Source organism: Trachinotus anak, unplaced genomic scaffold, assembly GCF_046630095.1.
Source record: "Trachinotus anak isolate AG129_WGS33_773 ecotype Australia unplaced genomic scaffold, CSIRO_AGI_Tana_v1 ptg000032l, whole genome shotgun sequence".
In the NCBI taxonomy this organism is placed as follows: domain Eukaryota; kingdom Metazoa; phylum Chordata; class Actinopteri; order Carangiformes; family Carangidae; genus Trachinotus; species Trachinotus anak.
In genome coordinates this window covers 19,356,406-19,377,137 of record NW_027273883.1, presented here as the reverse complement: position 1 = coordinate 19,377,137, position 20,732 = coordinate 19,356,406, and the positions used below count along the sequence as shown (strand labels likewise).

The 20,732-nt window shown below is 41.4% G+C and overlaps 1 protein-coding gene across 4 annotated transcripts in view; it reads left to right on the top strand.

Moving 5' to 3' along the window:
- The window catches only part of LOC139612995 (RNA-binding motif, single-stranded-interacting protein 3-like), a 110,029-nt gene extending 89,628 nt beyond the window's left edge, over positions 1-20,401 (top strand). For 2 of the 4 annotated variants that reach the window (XM_071469214.1, XM_071469217.1), the window contains exons 7-14: positions 403-509; positions 5,520-5,563; positions 9,423-9,519; positions 12,193-12,243; positions 18,003-18,119; positions 18,492-18,578; positions 19,131-19,255; positions 19,942-20,401. In XM_071469214.1, the coding sequence (XP_071325315.1) occupies positions 403-509; positions 5,520-5,563; positions 9,423-9,519; positions 12,193-12,243; positions 18,003-18,119; positions 18,492-18,578; positions 19,131-19,255; positions 19,942-19,945 (632 nt within the window). In that variant the 3' untranslated portion in view covers positions 19,946-20,401. Of the gene's footprint in view, positions 1-402; positions 510-5,519; positions 5,564-9,422; positions 9,520-12,192; positions 12,244-18,002; positions 18,120-18,491; positions 18,579-19,130; positions 19,260-19,941 lie in introns of those variants that run through there. The other 2 variants (XM_071469218.1, XM_071469215.1) reach the window with 1 other exon arrangement.
- Positions 20,402-20,732: the final 331 nt, after the last annotated feature.

The window sequence follows — 20,732 nt, the reverse complement described above, 5'->3', positions numbered from 1 at the left end:
ATTGCCCGGGGGTCAAGCTGTGTGGAGTTATTTAGCGTATTAAGTATGTGTGTTCGGTTTGTCGTTTGAACCGCGCTCACCATGCTTTGATGATTAGCCCATGGCTTTCTTTCCACGTCTAGGCTGCTTTTGTTCGACACGCAGTTGTAGGAGTTGTAGAGATGGTGCGATAAGTCCTGTTGTTTAGATGTTTGGATTAAGAGTTCAAGAGATGAATGTAAAACTGAAGTGCTGTTTTCAGGTCCAGTTGATGTATGTTATGTTTTTGTTTAAGCCGCAACATAACACTCTGTCTTTAACTCTTATCTTTGAAATGTAACTCCTAATCTAAAACATGAAATTTCACTTTTTCCTGCTATTAAGACAGTTAATCCGTCTCTGTGTCTTGTCCTTACTCTGTAGCCCCGGCGGAGCCCTTGCTGTGCAAGTTTGCTGATGGAGGCCAGAAAAAGAGGCAGAGCCAGGTCAAGTATCCTCAGAATGGCAGACCGTGGACACGGGAAGGAGAGGTAAAGCTTCAAAGTTTATTTAACCATCAAACAAAGCTCACCAGTACCCATCATAAAAGACTCCCTTCATCAGCCACTGCAGCATTTTCATAAAATACAAGTGGAAAAGGCAATTGTAGCACAAGAACCATGTCTTTCAATCAGTTTGTTAGAACATAATCCTTTTTACTCTCTGCTACTGTAAAAGAAAGCAACATAGGTTTTTCCTCTGGCAAAGTTATGCTGCAGCAGACATTTCCTAAACCAACAAAAGCCTCTCACCTCTTACAATCAGAATGAGTACACTGTGTCTACTTAGGGGCTTATCGGGAGGAAATAGTAAAGTTAACAAAACCACAAGTGGTGTTATTGTAACTTAGTTACAAGCATAAGTACAGTCTATCCACAAACCTCTTTTAAACCTTTTCCTTCTCAGCTTTCTAGCAAAAGCAGAACACTAATCTTATCATAATAGAAGTGAGAGTGAAATACTGTTGCACGCAGTACAATAGATTGCACTGTAGCATTTCACAGCTGCTTCACAGGAAACATTACAAAAGGTCCAACAAGTCATCTTTCTCATACATTTTAAATATGTAGCTGATGTTCCCTTTCACATCCGTTTCTTTTTCACATTTTATGACGGATTACAAAATCTGAAAAGCATGACAAGCCCCCCTGCAGGGTCATTATCAGCTTTCATTTAGAATAACATACTGTAGGCAGAATTAGAGATGCTGCTGTCAATATGAAAGTTGGCATATATAGGAGTTATTAAATTTAAAATACAAGGTTTTTCCAAGACCTCAATGCCAGGCTTTTTTTTTTCTTTTGTTGAAACTCCCACTTCCAGTCTGTCATCTTCGGGAGAAATTAAACTTTGTGCAGCAGACTGAAAGCAGATTGACTGTTGCACAATACTGAGAGTTCAGGAGTTGTTAGTGTCGATACCAAAGCTTTAATTTACAGAACAAGGGAGAGTGAATAATAATGTCGCCACCCACACACTGAGTACAGTTTTAAACATTTTCCCAACATTCACGTTGCTTGGAGGTTGGGAAAGAGCAGTGTGGTGAAGTGAAATGAAATGGAACTAGGCTGAAACAACAGTGTGCCGCCACAACAAAAACAGGATGCCACAGTGTATGTGTTTGATTTTTGTGTGTCTGTGTGTTGCCGGCACAGATTGCAGTATTAGTTTTTTTTTTTTTTTTGGAGAGAGTAAACATGGACAAATCACACCAGAGCTCAGTTAACACCAGAGGCCTTGGTGTTAGTGGCTGGTTTTTTTTTTTGTGTCCTGTTGTCAACATTTGTGAATAGTCAGCTGTACTTAAAATAAATGATCCGTGCTTTCAGTGGGATTCCTCACACATTTGTCAGTGGCCCAAGTCCTGACAAGCCCCACTTGGCGTTGCAGAGGAAAAGCATCCCTTCAGAGGTTTATGCATTTGTCAGAGCCAAGTCTCAGAGTCCAGGCAGACTAATAAAGGCATCTGGCTGCGGAGGTGCTTTGAGGGGCCTCGCCGCATCCTCACACGCAGTCAGCCGGTCCTAATCTCCCAGAACCACTCACTCCTAAATGATGCTGGCCTTGGGACCATGACATGGGCACATATCATGCACAAGATCACTCACACATATAGCATTTGTGCAGAGAAGCACACTTAGGATAAACAGCGGGCTCCATGGTCACAGCCTATGTAGGCCCCCCCCACACACAAGACCAAGACCCCCAGAGAAAGAGCAGGACACAGCCACATGTAGACGTTTCGTGTCATTTTGTGTTTCTTTGGGTTGTTTTGCGTTTCTCTCAACTACAGACATTTTGCATCTTTGTGGTGATTTTGTGTCTCATCATCTGTGTTGCCTTTAGTGTCTTTTTTGTAGTTCTCTGTGCGGTCTTGTGTCTCTTTGTAGTCCCCTGTGTGATCTTTTCTGTCTCTTTGTTGTTGTTTTGTGTTTCTTTGTTGTTGTTTTCCTTTTCTTTGTAGTTGTTTGACTTTCATAAAAAGAAATAGAAATCACATCAAACAGAGGCTGTGGCCCAGGAGCCCCCTGAAGGTGTCCTTATGTGTCCACATGTGTTTCACATATACACATTCATGGACTAATGCTGGTGTTGTGCTGCAGCCGAGGAATGTTGTCCAGTTTTTGCTGTTTAGATGAAGGAAACTTAGAGGACAAGATGCAAACATCAAGATGCTTCACGGAGCTGATCTCTTCTAGCTCTGGCTCAGGAATCAGGGATCCAGCAGTGAATACAAATTATGCTCAAGGTGAAAGGTAGAATTGTCGTGTATGCATAATATAAATTTATTTTGCCTGCTTTAAATCAGATGTTTGTGTGAGGGCTGGTATGAAAATGAATCTCGGGGCTTTGGACTGATTAATTTTTGCTATTTGATGTCATCAATGTCTGGCACTCCTTTTTATTGCTTCTGCAGTCTGTATCCCCCTGTCTTGGCCAGGAACTGTGTTTGGGGAAAAACCAAACATCTTAGCAGAGTTCAGCATCAGGGCACACTTTTAACTCATGTGGAGAGAACAGCCTTGTGTGGAATATAGAACATGTACAAATGACTTTTGCAAGGCCGCAGATTGAAGAGGAGGGGGGAAACAATGACGTCGGGAAAGACAGAGAGGGAGAAAAATAGAAGATTAGAGGACTAAAAACAATTGATAAAGTTTGTTCCAACATTGCCAAGAGGCAGTGAAGTGGATGAAGCTCTTCATTCATTTGCACGACAGAGGAAGTGAGGCACAGCTAGAAAAGATTCAAAGAGAAAAGTGTCACTTAATGATGAACACTTGACTTAATAAGGACAACATTTAATGGGGAGGAGGAGGGACGGGGAGAATACTAACTAAAATACACTCTTGTAGCTCTGAGTTGACTTTCTTCTCATACTGGTATCAAGCAGCTGGAGTATAGAAGCTTTTCTCAGTATGGTGATGACTGAGCCCTGTGATTAGTGGAGATAGTAGTAGTAAAATTACAGTATAATGTCCACTTGTTATTTCATGAACAGCACTGTGTGTAGCTGTTGTGTAACAGTGTATTGTGAGTCAATATGTTGAGTTATAAAACTGATGATATGCATATTTACAATTGGCTCCCAAACTTTTTTTTTTTTTTTTTTTTTGAGAAAGCTTCATAGAAATGAAGTTTGGGCTTGTTTTGATTAACTGAGTCCTTTTGGTGCCTTTTGGCAACTGTTAGGTTCCCTGACTGATCATACAGATGTTTGCTGTGACGACAAGCGCCGACTGCGGGTCTGACGGCTCCGACAGCCTTCAAAACTTACCAGGATCTTCTATTTCTCAGATTTTCCTCCAGATTGTCTCCTTCCTGCTCTTTTGTGCCTTCACAAAGCCACACAGTTGGGAATAACTGACTAATTTTCACCCAATATGAAACATTTTCAACTCAAGCAGATGTGCTGTCACCTTAGTTCATGGCACCAGTGTGGATTTATGTCTGTTTCTCTTAGATCTCTTAGATAAATCTTAGAAACCTCCCAGTGATGAAACTTTAAAACATTTTCCACAATTAAGGACTAGGGAGCAATAAATAAGAAGTCCTCTACTCTCATATTGTATGTTGTTTTTATATGTGTATGTGTTGTAACATAGAAGCTATTGTACCTAATACAGATACCCAAGCCCACTCACTCAAGCTATCAAGACAATAATAGTTGATCATCAGTGGTAATATTACTATGGGCTCTACTATTAGGTCGTGTCCGTATGACTTTTGCTATTTGAATGGCAGAACTAAATAGTTGCTGCACCAGGCACATGGTTCAAAAGGGTTGTAGTTAGTTTCCTAATTAATCATGAGTGTGTTTTGGGCATAAATCAATCAGAGTGCCAGCTCTCATTCCCTTTAAAAGCCAGGTGTGCTTGAACCTTGGTGCATAGCTATTATAATGGAGCAGTGTTTAACATAGAATTAGATTCTATTTGTGGCAAGTTCCTAACATGTTGTGACTGATCAGTGACCACAGTCACGCACACAGCAGCTTAAGAAAGAGGCAAGAAAGGGTGTGAGTGAATCAATGCAGCGCATACAGCTCCACAAATCACAACGTTAGACATCTTTTATGTTATATTGTGAGAAGTGTAAATAAATCTTCCGTTCATTATGGTGGGATAAATTTAGTATAGGTGATGAATGGGAAACACTGTGGTGGATTTACAAGGTAGTAAGAAAGAATGCTTCTCTGCAGAGCTTCATTTTTGTCCTATAGACATCCATGAGACATGGCAATGTTGTGCAACACACGAAATGCCACAAAGAATACCCTGACCTTCTGAGGGCTGTATTACAATGTTCCACCTAACTATTCCAAACATCTGGAACACCAGTCCAGGCTTTCAATGGTCACTTTCCTCAACATAGCAATGCGCCAACAATTCACCTGATCACACCTCATTTTAAGACAAACACACCCATGGGTGCTGAGATGGGCATAAGTGTATTAGCTATTTACACAACGAGGGTGCTCTATGGGGAAAAGATAACTGGGTCGATCTGAAACTAGCAAAGACACATGCAGCCGATGTATGATAGTGCCCCTTGTCTGTGTTGTTGCTGAACATGACATGTAGTTTTAAGGCACACAGACTCACGTACAATCATGCAGAATCATTTTATTCTTCATAAGAGGTTTAAACTGGCTCATTTGAGATTTTTTGGCCACTGAGGACATCATCCATTGTTCTTTATTTAGCAGGTCTTTCTATCCCACTCATTTGTTTATCATGGGAAAGTGCGTGTTCAGTGTTTATTTTACATCATGAATCACTTTCCCTCTTCACTGTTTCTCCCTTTCTCAATTCATTACCTTTATTGGCTTGACCATTTGTCATAATATTACTAAGGCAGTTTTTAGTCTCTGTTTGACACCACCAAATAACAGTTTACACATCAACATTTTAATGAGAGTAAACACAAATCCTTCAAAAGTCACATTAGGTATTTTAAACCTTAAGTGTATTTGTTTCTGTCTTTCTCTCTTTCTCCAGAGTGGTATGGCCTTGACGTATGATCCCACTGCGATGCAGAACGGGTAGGTGGAAAGTTTTCTTCACAGATTTACAGACCGAACCTTCGATGTGCTCAAACTTTACTTTTGATTCTACAAGTATTTGTAAAGCAAACTGGCATCAAACTTGCTGGAGTCCCAACATCAGCACCTGCGTATGAGCCTTTGTAAAACTGACACATGTTCTCGTAAAACTGCACAGATGCACATATGTTTTTGCATGCAAATGAGCAGACAACACATATGCACACACCTTAAACAGACACAGGACACACAGGTCGTTAACACACACACACACACGCACACACACACACACCACACACACATGCACACACGCACACACACACACCTCTCTCTCTGTCTTTCCTGCTCTCGCCCTCATTCTCTCATCTGACTGATGCAGATTGAGCATTTATTTATGCACCTATGCATACAAGCTGTCAGACATGTAAGTTGTGATTGCAGACAGGGAAGTTGGGTGGTGTTGCAGTGCCACTGTAAGACTTTCATCAGCCGAGGCTATCTGCAGTGCTCCCAGGCTGAATGCAGAGAGCCGAGTGTCTGCCTGTTTCAGGGGGAAATTGGAGATCGGTCCTGTCTGCTAGGAATGCTGCTGGTGATGCGATCCCAGGAGACACTTCCCTCCAGCTCTGTGTTTCTCTTCTCCTCCTCCTAGTCTTCTCCGTCCTCCTTCCTCTTTGCATCTCCACTTTCCCTTTTCCTCCTCTTCCTTACTCTCGCTATGTCGTACATTCACCCTTCTTTATATCACCTTTAAACCAATCCTTCTGCTTGTTTAGCCTTATCCTATTTTTTTTTCAACTGTGTTCAGCTTTCTCTCCACTTCCCCTCCTTCTTTGCATGCACATAAGTTCCTTTCTCCTACTAATTCCTTCTCTCCGTTTTCAAGCATCTGCTTTACTTTTCGTCTTCTGGTGTGTCTGTGCATGTGTGCGTGCTCGTGCATGCATAAATGCATGCTCACACGCGAGCATCTGTGCACTTGCGGTGCTTAAGCCCTCTCCGACCTCTCTTCCGAGGTCATCTGAGCTCCTTCCGGCAAAGCACTAAATGACTGTGAAATGCTAATGCAGCTAATTAGAGAGGCGAAAAGCAGGGAGGGAATGGACTGAATAAAAAGGGAAGGCCAGGTGGGGTCAAGAAGAGGGCAAAGGCAAAAATAAAGTCAGCCCAAGGAGAAGGGAAGGGTACGAATCAATTACAGGTTTGCGAGTCTGTCCAAGCTTGAGGACGACTGGTGTTTAGGGTCTGATGCCAATCTGATGTTATTGGAAACATGTGCTCCAACCGACCAGACTGCTTTGGCTTATAGCCTGTCCTCTCTGTATCAGAGAAACACAGCATTCACGTTCTCTGGGGGCTCTTAATCTCAATCTCTTGCCTCCTATCTGGTCAGTCTGCTTTCCTTCTCCCTTTCTCCCTGCCTCTGTTCTTTACCCCTCTTCCTTGGCATGTATATCTGTTCTCTCTTTCTTCTGTCTTTCCTGCCCACACACACACACACACACACACACACACACACACACACACACCCACACATACACTCATACAGTATATTTTAGCATGCTCGCCCACATTTCTCCACTGAAAAGTCATTGAGGTCGGCACTAAATCATTTGCTAATTTTTCAGGGCAAACTCCTGACAGTGCGGCTAGGTCACACCAGGGATTCACAGAGAGGTTTTAAATTCAATCCCATCTTAATGTTCTCTTCGCAATTACATGTTTAGTGTATTGTTTAAACAGCCACGCTGGAGTCCCTATTGACAGCACGCTGCTCGAGGCTAATAGCCTCCATCAATAACCTTGGATCTGTCCTCTATCTGCTATTTCTCCCTCTCAATACACATCACTCTAATGAAAAATACAATAAACACAATCAGAGAGCCATATTGAATAACCCTGTTGTATTTGCTCATTTGTATTCATCAGTGACAGTAATACACTATCTCTAATGCAAGTCATACATTAATTGTACAGTCAAAGAGATGGATCCATGCTGTTGTATGATCAGTAAAGCAATTTTTTTCTCTTGTCACTGATCATCACATGTTCCAGTTCTTACTCTAACTTAGATCTATAGCTGTCCAATCCTTTCAATTCAAGTTGTGTCAATAGTTAAAATATATCCATAAATGCAAATGTATAGTGCTGTAGCTCAAAGAAATAAATGGTAGTGCAGAATATTAGTGTAACTGGGAATACGCCTGGTTTCCTTTGAGATTATATTTACAAGGAAAGCTAAGGGGACATTAAGGTAAGCCAGAGTTTAAGGGTGCAAGAGGAAAATTTAAGAACATCTACTGTATGTCCCTTTGAGGAGGTATGGGGAAATCGAAGTAAGTTGAGCCAGTATCAACACACCTACAGTGAGATAAAACACACTATCAACCTTCACATGAACCAGAGCTGAAACTTGGCAATAGAAAATATGTAATACTAGCACCTTATGGGATTTCTTTTTCTGGTAGTGAACCATGCTGTAACTGTTGTAGCTCTGCTCTTTATGTACAACTTAGGCGTCAGCACACCAAGGATAGCATAAAAAAATCCTGCAGGGAGGCTGGATCCATGTGAGGCACAATCATGCTCTGGAACTTATCGCAGGCAGTTGGAAACCACATGCATCCACAAGACACGGACTGCAAAGAGTTTAAAAATATCTGAAGGTTTGCATCTTGCAGCTGAGATTCAAAACCGCTCCAGCTATCACTGGCCGAACAAATGTAATGTGAAACAGAAAGTGCAATAACAGAACAGGTGGGTATGGCAAGAACCCATTTCACCATGAAATGAGATGTGTGCTTGTGTCACAGTGGAGTAGCACCAATTCATCTACGTTTTCCTGTCTTTGGCTGGTTGCTGAGCCCTGCTGTCATCTCTGCACGTTGTATATTCTATTATAAATAATAGACAGCTATGAGAGTTAAATTCCTGAAACATTAAATAATATATTAGTTAGTGGTATTTTGGAGTAATCTTTAAAAGAAAACCAGCAGTGTTTAGGTACTTTTCTCCTCAATTAAGCAACACTTGATTTGTGGCAAGTACCTTTTTATACAGTCATGGCTGTTAGAGATAGAGAGAGGAGGGCTTCTCTCTCTGTCTCTGCATCTCTCTCCCTCCCCTCCGTTGCCCCATTATTCAGTCAACAGACACTTGGGGATCGATCGGGCACAGCAACACGGCCTGGCAGATGAAACATGTCCTCTCTAGGTACACAATGATAAATAAAGCACCGCAAGCCACAGTATTCTACCGCTGCAGGGCTGAGGGGGTGAAACGGAAAGAAAAAAAAAGATGGAGCAAAATCAGAAGGGCAAACAAAGGTATAGGAGGAGAAGTAAACAGAATATAAAATGCAGATGTTACAGATGCAGCCTTCCCTTGGAAGTGGAGTATGTGTAGGTGGGAACATAAAAGGCAACAGTGAAATATTTCACCCACTCACACATTAAGGTGATAATGCATTATTATGCATAGCAGTGGAGCAGACTCCTTTGTAACATGATGTGTACTCCGGTGCAGTGTCAAGTCTCATTCTAAGACGTCTTTGGTGGTGTGGCGCAGAGTGAAGTTGCAATATTTATTGTTTCCAAGACAGCTTTGATGATGTCTGATCCATTTCACCAGTGGTATCTTGACGTGTACTGGGTGGTTGAAGACAAAGCGATACAAAAGGCCCATTTTCACCTTTACATGTGGCTATGTCTGGAGAGCTAAAGCTATTTGTGCATAGATGGCCTCTTGACTGACGTTATATACTGACGTATATTAACACAATACTGTCGTTTAACATGCTCTTGGTTCAGTTTTATTCCATTTACATTAAAATTAAACATTTTCTTGTTTCCTTCCGTAGGTTCTACTCTTCGCCTTACAGCATCTCCACCAATCGGATGATTGCACAGACATCAATCACACCCTTCATCGCGGCCTCTCCTGTCTCCACATATCAGGTGGGTGGACCCCGTCTCAGGCCTACTGGGTTAGGTCGAGCTTTGAGGGGCCTGTAAGAGCTTTTGTATTGCTCCAGAAAATGACAAGGGCCACTTCAAACAGGCAATGGGGAAAGTGGCTGTTTAATAAAGGATAGAAGTTGTCTCTTTAGATTAATAACTTACGAGCTAAAATAATAGTTCCATCATGTTAATTCCTTTCCAAATTCAAGTTACTTCAATTTGGTCCAAGCCAACACTGCAGATCACCCCACCCAAGATACAGCTTTGAGACTTTGCAGCTAATTTTCTTAGCCAGACAGAGCTTCAACATGGTATCCCAGTGCATACAGTGCAACCTGGTAGCACTCCGTCAGCATCTTGAGTTACCAGCTCTTTAGTTAAGTTAATAGCTTTAGTTCAGTAGTTGTAAATCAGTTATTGTTATAGGATAAGTCCGTTGATATTCTATATTTATTTCATGGTCAACTTAAAAAACCAAAACCAACGATGAAATGAATCCGGCACCTTTTGACTGTAGCCAAAGCCTGATCTATTTTATCGTATTCGTCTGCCATAGAGCTCCATTGTTGTCAATAGCTGTTAAAAACACATCAGTGAGTCAGACTGTTGTATTGGATAATACCTTCCTTCATTCCCATGCACATGGTCAGTGTAGTTCTTTTATTGACAACCCCACATACACTGTATAAATACTCCTAAAAGTAGAAGTAAGTAAGTAAAGTTTATTTGTAAAGCACCTTTCAGAGATACAAAATCACCAAGTGCTTTATGTCAATAAATGAGTACAAATGTTCCAGACACAGACAAACGAAAAGGGAAATAAAAAGCATAAAATAAAACAGGGCAGTTATTCAGACAGACTAACCAAAAGCCTTTCTATCTTTTTAAAAACATTTTCAGCTGCCTCTCAAAGATTTCACAGGAGTCGAGGGATCATAATGAGGAGGGGAGAGCATACAAAATGTGTGTTATTCCTCAACTCAAACTATGAACTGTTTAAAGCATTGCAATGTATTATTTCCTCCTATTAAAAGGACTTGAAAATTACTCAGCCTTTTTAAAATATGAAACTCTATATTTGTGACTTCTTTTTAAAGATGTATGTCTTCACCAGCAACCAATGGGGCTTCGACTGGCACACACAGGGGACATCTGAAAGTATTAAGTGACAGATATACATGTTGTTGGTTTTTAAGAAAAATATACAACCTACTGCTACCTCATCTTGAGTGAAGTTAAAAACTCTGTAACCTTACATGGTATGACAGTTTTTGAAATATGTAATGAATATTTCAAATGGTCCTGCCCCCACAGTTCTGGTCCATGGTTTCTGAATTTCTCAAACTTTTTTCGAGTCTGGATTGACAGGACAAGGAAGTAGAGTTTGCCTTTTCTCAGGAAAGACTTGAACACAGAAACTGACTTGATGGATGCCTCCATTGCAGTTCTTAGTCTAGCAATGATAAAAGATGGGCTTATATTGCAACACTCCTCCCATCAATCTTTCATTCTTAGGCACAAATCCTCCTTTTGTCTGTCTCTCTGTGTTCCCATGTGTCGCATTCTCTCTCTCTCTCTCTCACACACACAAACACACACACACAAACACACATACCATGCCAACTCATGTCAAAGCTGGTTTGTAGCTTTGCCTCTTTGAGAGGTTCTTTGATTGACTTGATCCTCAGTTTGTCAAACACATAGACTTTAAAACAAACAGCGGTCCTCCCCCACAGGTTTTCTGCAGCACTGCTGTAAATGAGAAAGACAAATGCAAAGACACACCTTCAGCAATGCAGAATCACACACTGATACACAATCACACAAGAGGAAATTAACCTGCCTTGCGTTACTTTAACTCCCTATAGACAGATAAGCGAACACATACATGCCATCATATGATTACTATACACACATACCATACCTTACGTATGTCAAAGGGGCCTCTGGGGACTTGTTTCTCCTCATGTTAGGGATGGGCAGTGGGTAGCAGGAGGAGATGAAAGTGGTATTTTGTGGCCAAGACAGACTTTGATGATGAAACCTCCTCTGTGAAGCAGTAATTATTAGACTGTATTGCTCTCTGTGGTCTTCATATCCTCTTATAATTACAACATAACATACTGTATAGTGGACCCTCGGTTACCGCTGTAATATTCTTTAAGACACACTGCCGCAGGGACTGAGGCTCTGAAATGGGCTTGTAAAGACTTGAGCTAATGATTAATTTTCTCTCTTCTCCTCTTTGGTTCTCTCATTTTCGCTTCCTTCCTGTCATTTTGTCTCACAATTGTCCTTCTTTATGTTCTCTCTTCTGCAATTCTTTACCCACTTACAACAATCTTCTTTTTGATCTTCCCTTCCTTCTCATCTCATACTGACCTCCCTCCTGCATCCTCCTACTCATGCCCATCCTCTCCTCCTTTAATTACTTTATTTTTCTTATCCTTCCTTTCTTTCTACCCTCCGTCTTTCTTATTTCTATTTCCTTCGTCATCTCTGATCATACTGTCGTCACCTCTACCTTTGCAACGCCTTTTTCTTTCTCTTTTCTTCTCTTCTCTTCTCTTCTCTTCTCTTCTCTTCTCTTCTCTTCTCTTCTCTTCTCTTCTCTTCTCTTCTCTTCTCTTCTCTTCTCTTCTCTTCTCTTCTCTTCTCTTCTGTCCTCAGGTCCAGAGTACATCTTGGATGCCACATCAACAGTATGTTATGCAACCTACAGTAAGTTTTTTGTCATATGTTATCTGGTTCCCAGTGGAGTCATTTTCTCCATGTTTGTCACTGCCTCCTTTTCATATAACATTCCTACCTGTCATCTGTGTGTAAGCACGTCTCGGTATTTGTTCCTCATGCACTTCTCAGTCTGCTAACCTCAACACATTCCAGATATTTCACAGTAAGTCCCGTTTGGGAAAGACTGTCAATGAATGTGAAGTCTGTCGTATTGGCAGTCCCTGGATTTATGTAATAAAAATTACTAAGTCATCCATCTTTAAAAAACATTAGTTCTTGTTTGGGCTATAATCCATTTGCATTTAATTGTAAAAAGTATTTAATGTCTTCAGATTCTTTCAATCTTATATTTCAGGGCAAATGATGCATTGTCACAGATAAATTGGTACAAATCACTAAAATTGCAGAAAGCCAATTAATAAAAGAAAATGACACACAGTTTCCAACAAGTGCAGCAGTGTATGAGAGCCAAACCCAGGTCAGACCAGAAAAAAACTGTACACTGCATTTGATTCCTGCTCTGCTGAATCAGCCAGAGAATAACCTCCTTAAAGCAGCTAGAGCTGAGCGGAGCCAAGTCTGAAATCTGTAATAAAAGGTTGCTCCCTGCTGGACTGAAGTGAAATTGCAGGTGGAGAAAACAGACTCCCACAAGTGTAGTGATAAATACTGTATAATACTGATGTTAAGGTCAGTTTAAACTGGTAACCATTGATCTGATTTATACAGTTATACATATGATAAATATGAACAAATATAAATGTAAAAACATGCAGACATAACAGGATATAGCACAGGACTGCAGTCCAATCAGAAAGCTTCCTGTCTGGCTGCAGACCAGGACATTTCTGTCTGATGGTCTGTGATCTGAAGGACTCAGGTTGTCTGAGCTCAGTCCAAGCACATACACACACATTTCTCTCACACACATGTGCACACAACTGTGACTGAAACACAAAAGTGTGTTAAAACACACCCACACACATAATTGCACATACAGCCACATCCATTGACGCTGTGCGTGTAGATGTGCGGCCAACATACACTTTAAATTCCCTCACTGACAGATTCTTCTTCTCTTACACACAAACATAACCTTGTTTTAGCCAGAGCCCGTGTTCAGCTGTGGTAACAACCTCCACAGATGTTGCTTTGAGCCCTATGTAAAGTCTCAACTGATCTTCTGTCTGTCTGATTTACAGTAACTGAACCACCCAAACATATAAAATAAAATCTCTACACCTTCATCCAGTCCAGGAACAGAGCCTTGGATTTACATTTACGTCCTGTAAATGTGTTTCCTTAATTAGTGGAAGGAGTGAGGCATATTTTACCCTGTCTCGCAGGACATAAACTGCGTAATTATTTCTCACCACAGCAGGGCCAATAGAAAAAGAAGTGAGAGATAATACAGATTCATGTTGGGACCATACAGTAACACTGAAAGTGCATCAGATGAAAATAAACCTTAATCACGTCTTAAACATTTATTCACTCGTAGGTCATAGATCCACAGGTTTTGCTCAGGTTAAGTCCATATAAGTAATTTCAACATGAAGTCTGGAGCAAATGTTAAACTAGCCTCTAACACACGCATTTGATTTTTATACCCATGGGTTTTAATTACACACCTGTTCTGAAAATGTTCTCGTCTTAGACAGGGTTCATACGAGAGGGAAAGAAAGGAAGCTTTCAGACGCGCACCATTATCTGGACAGTAATACCATCCCACGATGACTCTGTCTCATCCAGCTTTTGCGTAAAGGACAAATAAGATTTACAGTGCAGCATGCTCCTGCACTATCAGTGTTTTTCTAGATATTAAAGTTGGCTCCTCTTACAAAGAGATGACAGTCAAGACAGATTTTATCATCCAGATTTTTATCTAACCGCCGCAATCGTGTGAGTGAGTTGGTTCCTTGCCAACAACCGCAGACTATTTTACACCTGCTAAATTTAGCTATGCTTCATTGAAATTGTCAGCTTTAGGGGGGTTCGGAAGATAGAGGCAGCACAGGCATGGTATATCAGCCATGCACCGAGGAACTGAAGTAAATGCTGCCTAACACAATAGTTAAACTCGCTCCAAATTCTGTTGCTCCTCCTCTCTGTCGTTCTCTCTTCCTATCTGTCTTCCTCTTTGTGTATATCTGCCAACTGCTAAAAACATTCTGTTGTCATGTCTGATTAAAATTATGTCTGTGGGAGAGGATAATACCCTTCTGTAAATGTGTTTTCAAACAAATGTCCCATCTAATTATCTGGCAGGCCGCTTGATATAACTTCCCCAGACTTGGGAGAAGAAACAGTGAGAGAGGAGAAGAAAGAATGAGGGATTGCAGAAGGAGAAAATAAATAAAGTGCCTGCATTTGACAGAGAAAGGACAGGGGAGAGAGGCAGGCGCCGGGAGAGGAGAGGAAAGAAGGGATTACAAAGAATAAATTGAGAACAAAGAAAAGAAAACAACTGCTGCAAAAGCATGTCTGGGCTGTGCGTGCCTGTTCCCCAGCCTTGTCTCTGCATAGTCAAAATCCCTGTTAGACAACAAAGGCGAAGGCTAGTCATTGTATTTCCTGGATACAGAGGAGCTTGGCAAATTAAAGCTGCGTCAGGGAGGGAGACTGGGAGAGACACAGCGGCTTAATGCTGTTCCTATGGCAGCAGAGTCTTCCTCACTGCTGTACCACGTTTAATGACTGCTAACTCCGATTAATGGTGTGCACTCATCAACACTTTTCGGTTGATGCACACGAGTGCGCCTCTGTTAATCACTCAGCCGACAGTCCATCATACAGTTAGAGATTTTTACCTCCCTGTGCTACCAAACTTGTGAGGTTGGCTACGTGCATCTCTGACAAAGGCACACAGTTTCACAGATACACACTGTAGACACACACTTGCTTCAGAAATAAATGACCCTAATTAAAAGGTTAGAAAGAGAGAAATAAAAACAGTGCTAAGTGCTGTTTTTATTCCTCAGCAATAAAGAAGGGGCACATACGTGCACTCAGACATCTATATTTACACACTGACACGGGCAAATTAATTCAGATGCAAACACACACACACACACATGAACGCACCTATACACACAGTGGAGTGCCTTAAGGATTGTGTGTCTCCAAGTCTTGGTGGAATGCCCAGATTACTTGAACTCCCTGTCTTTACATCTTAATTAGTGAGAGGATGTCTTTGTGCATAATTACTCACAAATCCCCCTACAGGAAATGAATGCATTATCCTAACTATGCATAGCAAGACAGACATGGAAGGGGGCTTATTGGGGAGGGCTGTAATGAGACATCCAAAGAATTGGGATTTCAGATCTTCCTGAGTTAAATTGCCATGTTAAACCCATTTTAGGAGACAAAGGGGGTGAAGAATGTATCGGAAGAAGGCATAGCTCAGTACATATCTGAGCCTGCAAATATTGTACAATACTCACTTTGTCTCTTTTTTTAATGCTGACATCCTGTGTTTGCAGAACTGTCACCCATGCATGTTGGTGCACAATTGGAGTTTGACAACCCAGGGATACCTTTCTTTTTGCCTCTTGTAGCCCTGTAAAATCCTGTGGGCTCTTGAGTGTAAAAAAAAAAAAATAAAGGTGAGGCAGAGAGAAAGGGTGTGGTTTCAGGATGGGAAATCATCTCCTTAGAAAAACACAGAAATCTGCTTTTCAGAGCAGGCCACCTGCAAGAGAACAAATAATGGCCGTTCACATCCGTTGCGTGTTCACACACACACTCACACTCCCGTCACACCAGCAGCAGCAGTTAGTGGTTCTCTCGATAAACGGGTGTCATTATCGCTAATACTGTGTATTTGATGCTGCACGGTGCCTGCAGCAGTCTGTTAGTCAGCTTCACTTCTCTACTGGAAAAATGACAGCAAAAGAAAGGGGGGGGGGGGGGGGGGGGGGGGGGTGAGAGAAAGAGCAGGTTCAAAGTTGAAGCAGATCTCATGTTTGTCTCTCTCCTGTCCCGGGGGGAAAAGATAACTGTCTGTCTCATGTGCTCATTTATTGCTCGACTGATACATGAAAACACTAACATATATGCACACACTCCACCACGCGCAGTTACACACACATCATACGCCCGCTAATACATGGTGTTCACATGCAGACACATGCAGAGATTGCAAGTTTAACACTTGTACTGCTACAAATCAGAGCAGATAATTAGTCATTCTGGGCTTCCTTTTGCTTTGTGCATCTTTCTCTCTGCACGGAAGCCTGCTGCGAGATTAGATGAAGGGAGAGAAAGAGCAAGGGAGGATGAGAAATCATCTCTCAACGAGAGAACGTATTATATAGATGAATGAAAAGCTTGGGTATTAGCTAGATTCTAGCTGCTAAGTCTACCTGCCTGGGCCAAAGCTTCGTGTGGGTTTGTGGGAAGATCTCTCGATGCATCTGTGTGCGGATGCACGTGTGGATGCGTCGGTGTTTATGTAGTGTATATATGTGTGTGTGTGTGTGTGTGTGTGTGTGTGTGTGTGTGTGTGTGTGTGTGCTTGCAGAACAAGTGACGAGTGCCACTCACTCACTTGTGATGTTGAGGACAGCGTTGACAGAGCATTTCTGATAGCCAGGCTGCTGTGTTCTTCAAACAGATCTCCCTATGAAGACAGCAGTCAGGAGGAAGCGCACTCACCACTGTTAACAGTTCTGACAATCCCTGTCTGTGCTGTATGTGTGTGTGTGTGTGTGTGTGTGTGTGTGAATGCCTCCCTATGAAGCTTGCAGACAAGAGGATCTTCACTCACAGATTCACAACTGTGAACAGCTCTGACAGACTGTATGTGCCTTCTAGAGAACACTACACATAGCTAAAACTTTCATTACTGCGTGTGTGTGTGTGTTTACTTATGTGTGTTAGTGTTGTTGAGAGCTTCCCTGTGAAACCCTGCAGATGCAGAGCTGTTAAGACGACTGCTGTACAGCCGGGCTTGTGCCTAAAATACCTAGATTTAATACCCGTGTTCTCCTAACATCCTGTCTCAACATGCAGCTACAGAGGTGCTGACTGCTCTCCGGAGCGATCCTGACACACATCCACTGATGCCTTCTGTGCTCATGGGAAGTGTAGTTAAACAGCTATCACAAATGAACAGCGCTTACTGCTGCAAGGACGTTGCCAGGCACCTCGGCACACACTGCGAGGAGTCATCTATTAAATCTATACAGAGCTGTTGAGTCTGTAGCAGAGCCGTAGTGGAAAAAAGAGCTGGGTGCATCAAGGTGTTAGGCTGCATCAAAGCCCTTCACATTGAGGAGATTTACAGTAAAAGCCTTTCTGCTCCATGCAGAGGCATGTTCTGTCAAGCCTGCCAAAGCTGGCAGACTGGCTGTGTTGCCATGTACAAAGTCAAACCATTTGCAGTCATCAAACTTAACAGGGTTGGAGGTCTAAGGCTTTTCCTTCTAGCTGCATGTTTTAAAGGCTGTTATATAGCTGTGTATCATAAAAACCAACCTCTTTTAGCACTGCAGTAAACACCTCAAGTGACATACTTTGCTGTGATAATTCCTGCTAGTTTGGGTGGTACTTTTCCCCTGAATTAAAGGAAGAGTTTGGAAATACACTTACTTGCTTTCTTGCTGAATGTTGAATGAGAAGATTAATATCACTCTCTCAGTTGTCTCTTAATTATCTGGTCAGTGAATAATGGTTTGTCCACAATAGTTTGTACAACAGTGTCTATAACCCAGCTGGTCATGTGTCCTTCCTTCCTGCCTCAGGGTGCTGTCATCACTCCAGCCGCGGCCATTGAGCCCAGTTTGTCTCTTCACCCCTCCAGTGTAATGGCTCCTCTCACCCAGCAGATGAACCACCTGTCTCTGGGCACTACAGGCACTGTGAGTGTCTCAGCTTTTACCTCCTCCAAACCGTCTTGCTCTGCATGTATATGTATGTGTTTACATTTCGAGTTGTAATAAATGTTATTTAATTAGTCAGTAGAGATTTCTGCTGTAATCAGCCCTAATTGCAAACTACATAGCCACTTTGGAAAATGCCTTTTCCTGTTGAGAGGGAAAAATGTGAAGACCTTGGGCTGAAGCCAAACTGTTTTTATGTAAAGTATTGTAAAATGTCAAAAAAGCAAACAAATAAACCCCCCACACATTTCAGTTTGAATGTCGGGCACTTCTTTCAACCCAGGGATTCTAGAGGTAATATTGTTTGAGCCTATAGTATAACATTGTGTGTGTCCCCCCTTCTCTCTGCAGTACATGCCTGCTGCAGCGGCTGCTCCTATGCAAGGAACCTACATTCCCCAGTACACTGCAGTGCCTGCCTCTGCCATCACAGTGGAAGTAAGGACAAAAAGAACAAGTTGTTTATTGACTTTGTACAAGTTACTTCTTAGACTTACTTCATACATCAGCCTGCATTGTACAGGCCTTTACAGGGCTGCGTTTAAAAGCTCTATTGCAGAGGGTAAAAACTTTTTTTATATTGTTGTCAAAAAGAAAATATGAAGTTGAATATAGAGTATTATATTAATTATATATTATATTATTATTCTCTCAGTTTATGGTTCTCAGATTGAGTACACGTAGACGAATGTAGCTGTACTTCAGAATGGACATACTGTTTTGAAATTGAAACTAGAAATCTGGTAGATGTCCGTCAGACCTCAGTGTCAGTCACTTGTTTATTGTTGCTGAGGGAACTTCATGTTGAAAGCCTTGATAATATCAGAATGTGGTTGATTCAGGGACAGATGATCACTAATTAAACTAAATTCCACAGTTTGGATTCTCTCGGTGAACTTTTGTGCCAAACAGAGGTTTGAGTTAAACTTCCTAACAGCATGATTTTCTTTCATATCTGACTTATTTCTGTAACTGTGCTTCTGGCATCAGGGTGTGGTGACAGATCCATCTCCACAGACAGCCGCCCCCTCCTCACAGGACGCCAGCGGGCAGCAGCCTTTATCAGTGGAGAGTACAGGAGATCATGCCACAGCCTATTCTTACCAGCAGACTAAGTGAGTAGATTTTTTTTTATCACATTCTTAATGTACAGCACTGTTATGTTATGTTATCACTATATCACTCCTGCATAATTTGTACTCACATGTTTTACATTTACAACAGTAAATGACAGTTTTGTTGACAGTGCATGCCAAGTAAAAAGGAGGCTGCCAGTGTGCGCAGCACTTTATGGGAAAACTTAATGATAACCAAGATATGCTGTAAATATTTATCGTTATCAATCTTCTCATCTAACCCTCAGCAAGAGGGTGAATACGTGTTCTTCCCAAAATGTCAAACAGTATGAAGATGTTTTATTTATCTGCGAGGAAAAGACCCTGGATAGAGAAAGGGACATCGCACAGTCATCAGTGTACTACAACAACGTTTGCTAAAGCTAAAATGACATCAATCATGTGTGAATGTGTGTACATGCAGTATAATTAGCTACAGCAGACAGCAGTGTGCAGTTGTTGCACAGACAAAATGCTATGCCATTTGTTGTGTCAACCTTTGCTTGTAAAACACTACCTCCCCACTTTTATCTTTCTCCTTGTGTGTGGCTTGTTTTTCTGCTTCCTAGATAACCTGCTGGTGTTCTCCTTTGCATGCAGTGAATGGACGAAGAATGTTGCGCCCACTTTAGAAACAGTAACACTGTGACCCTTTTTTCACTGTCTTGTTTTTCTGTTTCCTTTAGATAACAAGATTGGTAGGAATCATTGCTGCATTGCCTTTAGAAGGACTGCACGGAGGGGCTGGAGACACAGGGAGAATCAAAATGAAACAGGGACGAAGAAAAAGAGGTGATATGGACAACACTGAGGGGAGAATGCTTCCACTGTGCACAGGCACCAAATAAAAGACAAAATGAAGAAAAAAAATCAATTATATTTCTTACCTGGTTGAACTAAGAAAAAGACAGAAGAATTAAGAAATGATGGTTTGCTGAACCTGAGGACAATGAAATCAAACACAGTCTGCAACTTTGAGTTTATCATTTCTCAGCGTGAGACTGGACTTTGCCTCCAAAGGAAAAAGAGAAGACATAGACTGAAATCTAAACTCAACCAACAAGCTGTACATAAAAAAAGAACATTTGAATGTGCAGGTAGATTTTCAGACTTTTTTATTAAAAAAAAAAAAAAAAAGAAAAGAAAGGAAGCAAAGTCTAGAAAAAACAGGTTGTCTTCCTTTGATATTAAGCTACATTATTTTCATTCTTTTTATTATTTGAGTAGTTTTCTAGAATATCAATGTTTTCGTAAATCTTTATTGCCTTAATTTTCTCAAACTTTGGGGAAAAAGTTTCCATAGTGTTGAATTATTAGAAAAAATGAATGATCAAATTATTTGAGAGGTTCTTTGAGTTTTCCAAGAGCCTCGAAGATGAAATCTACAAAGCTATCTGTACAGGATGAAAAAAAATAAGGTTGTATTTGTATGAAGATGATTTTAAATTATGTGGTGCAGTGCAGCTGGTGTTGGTTC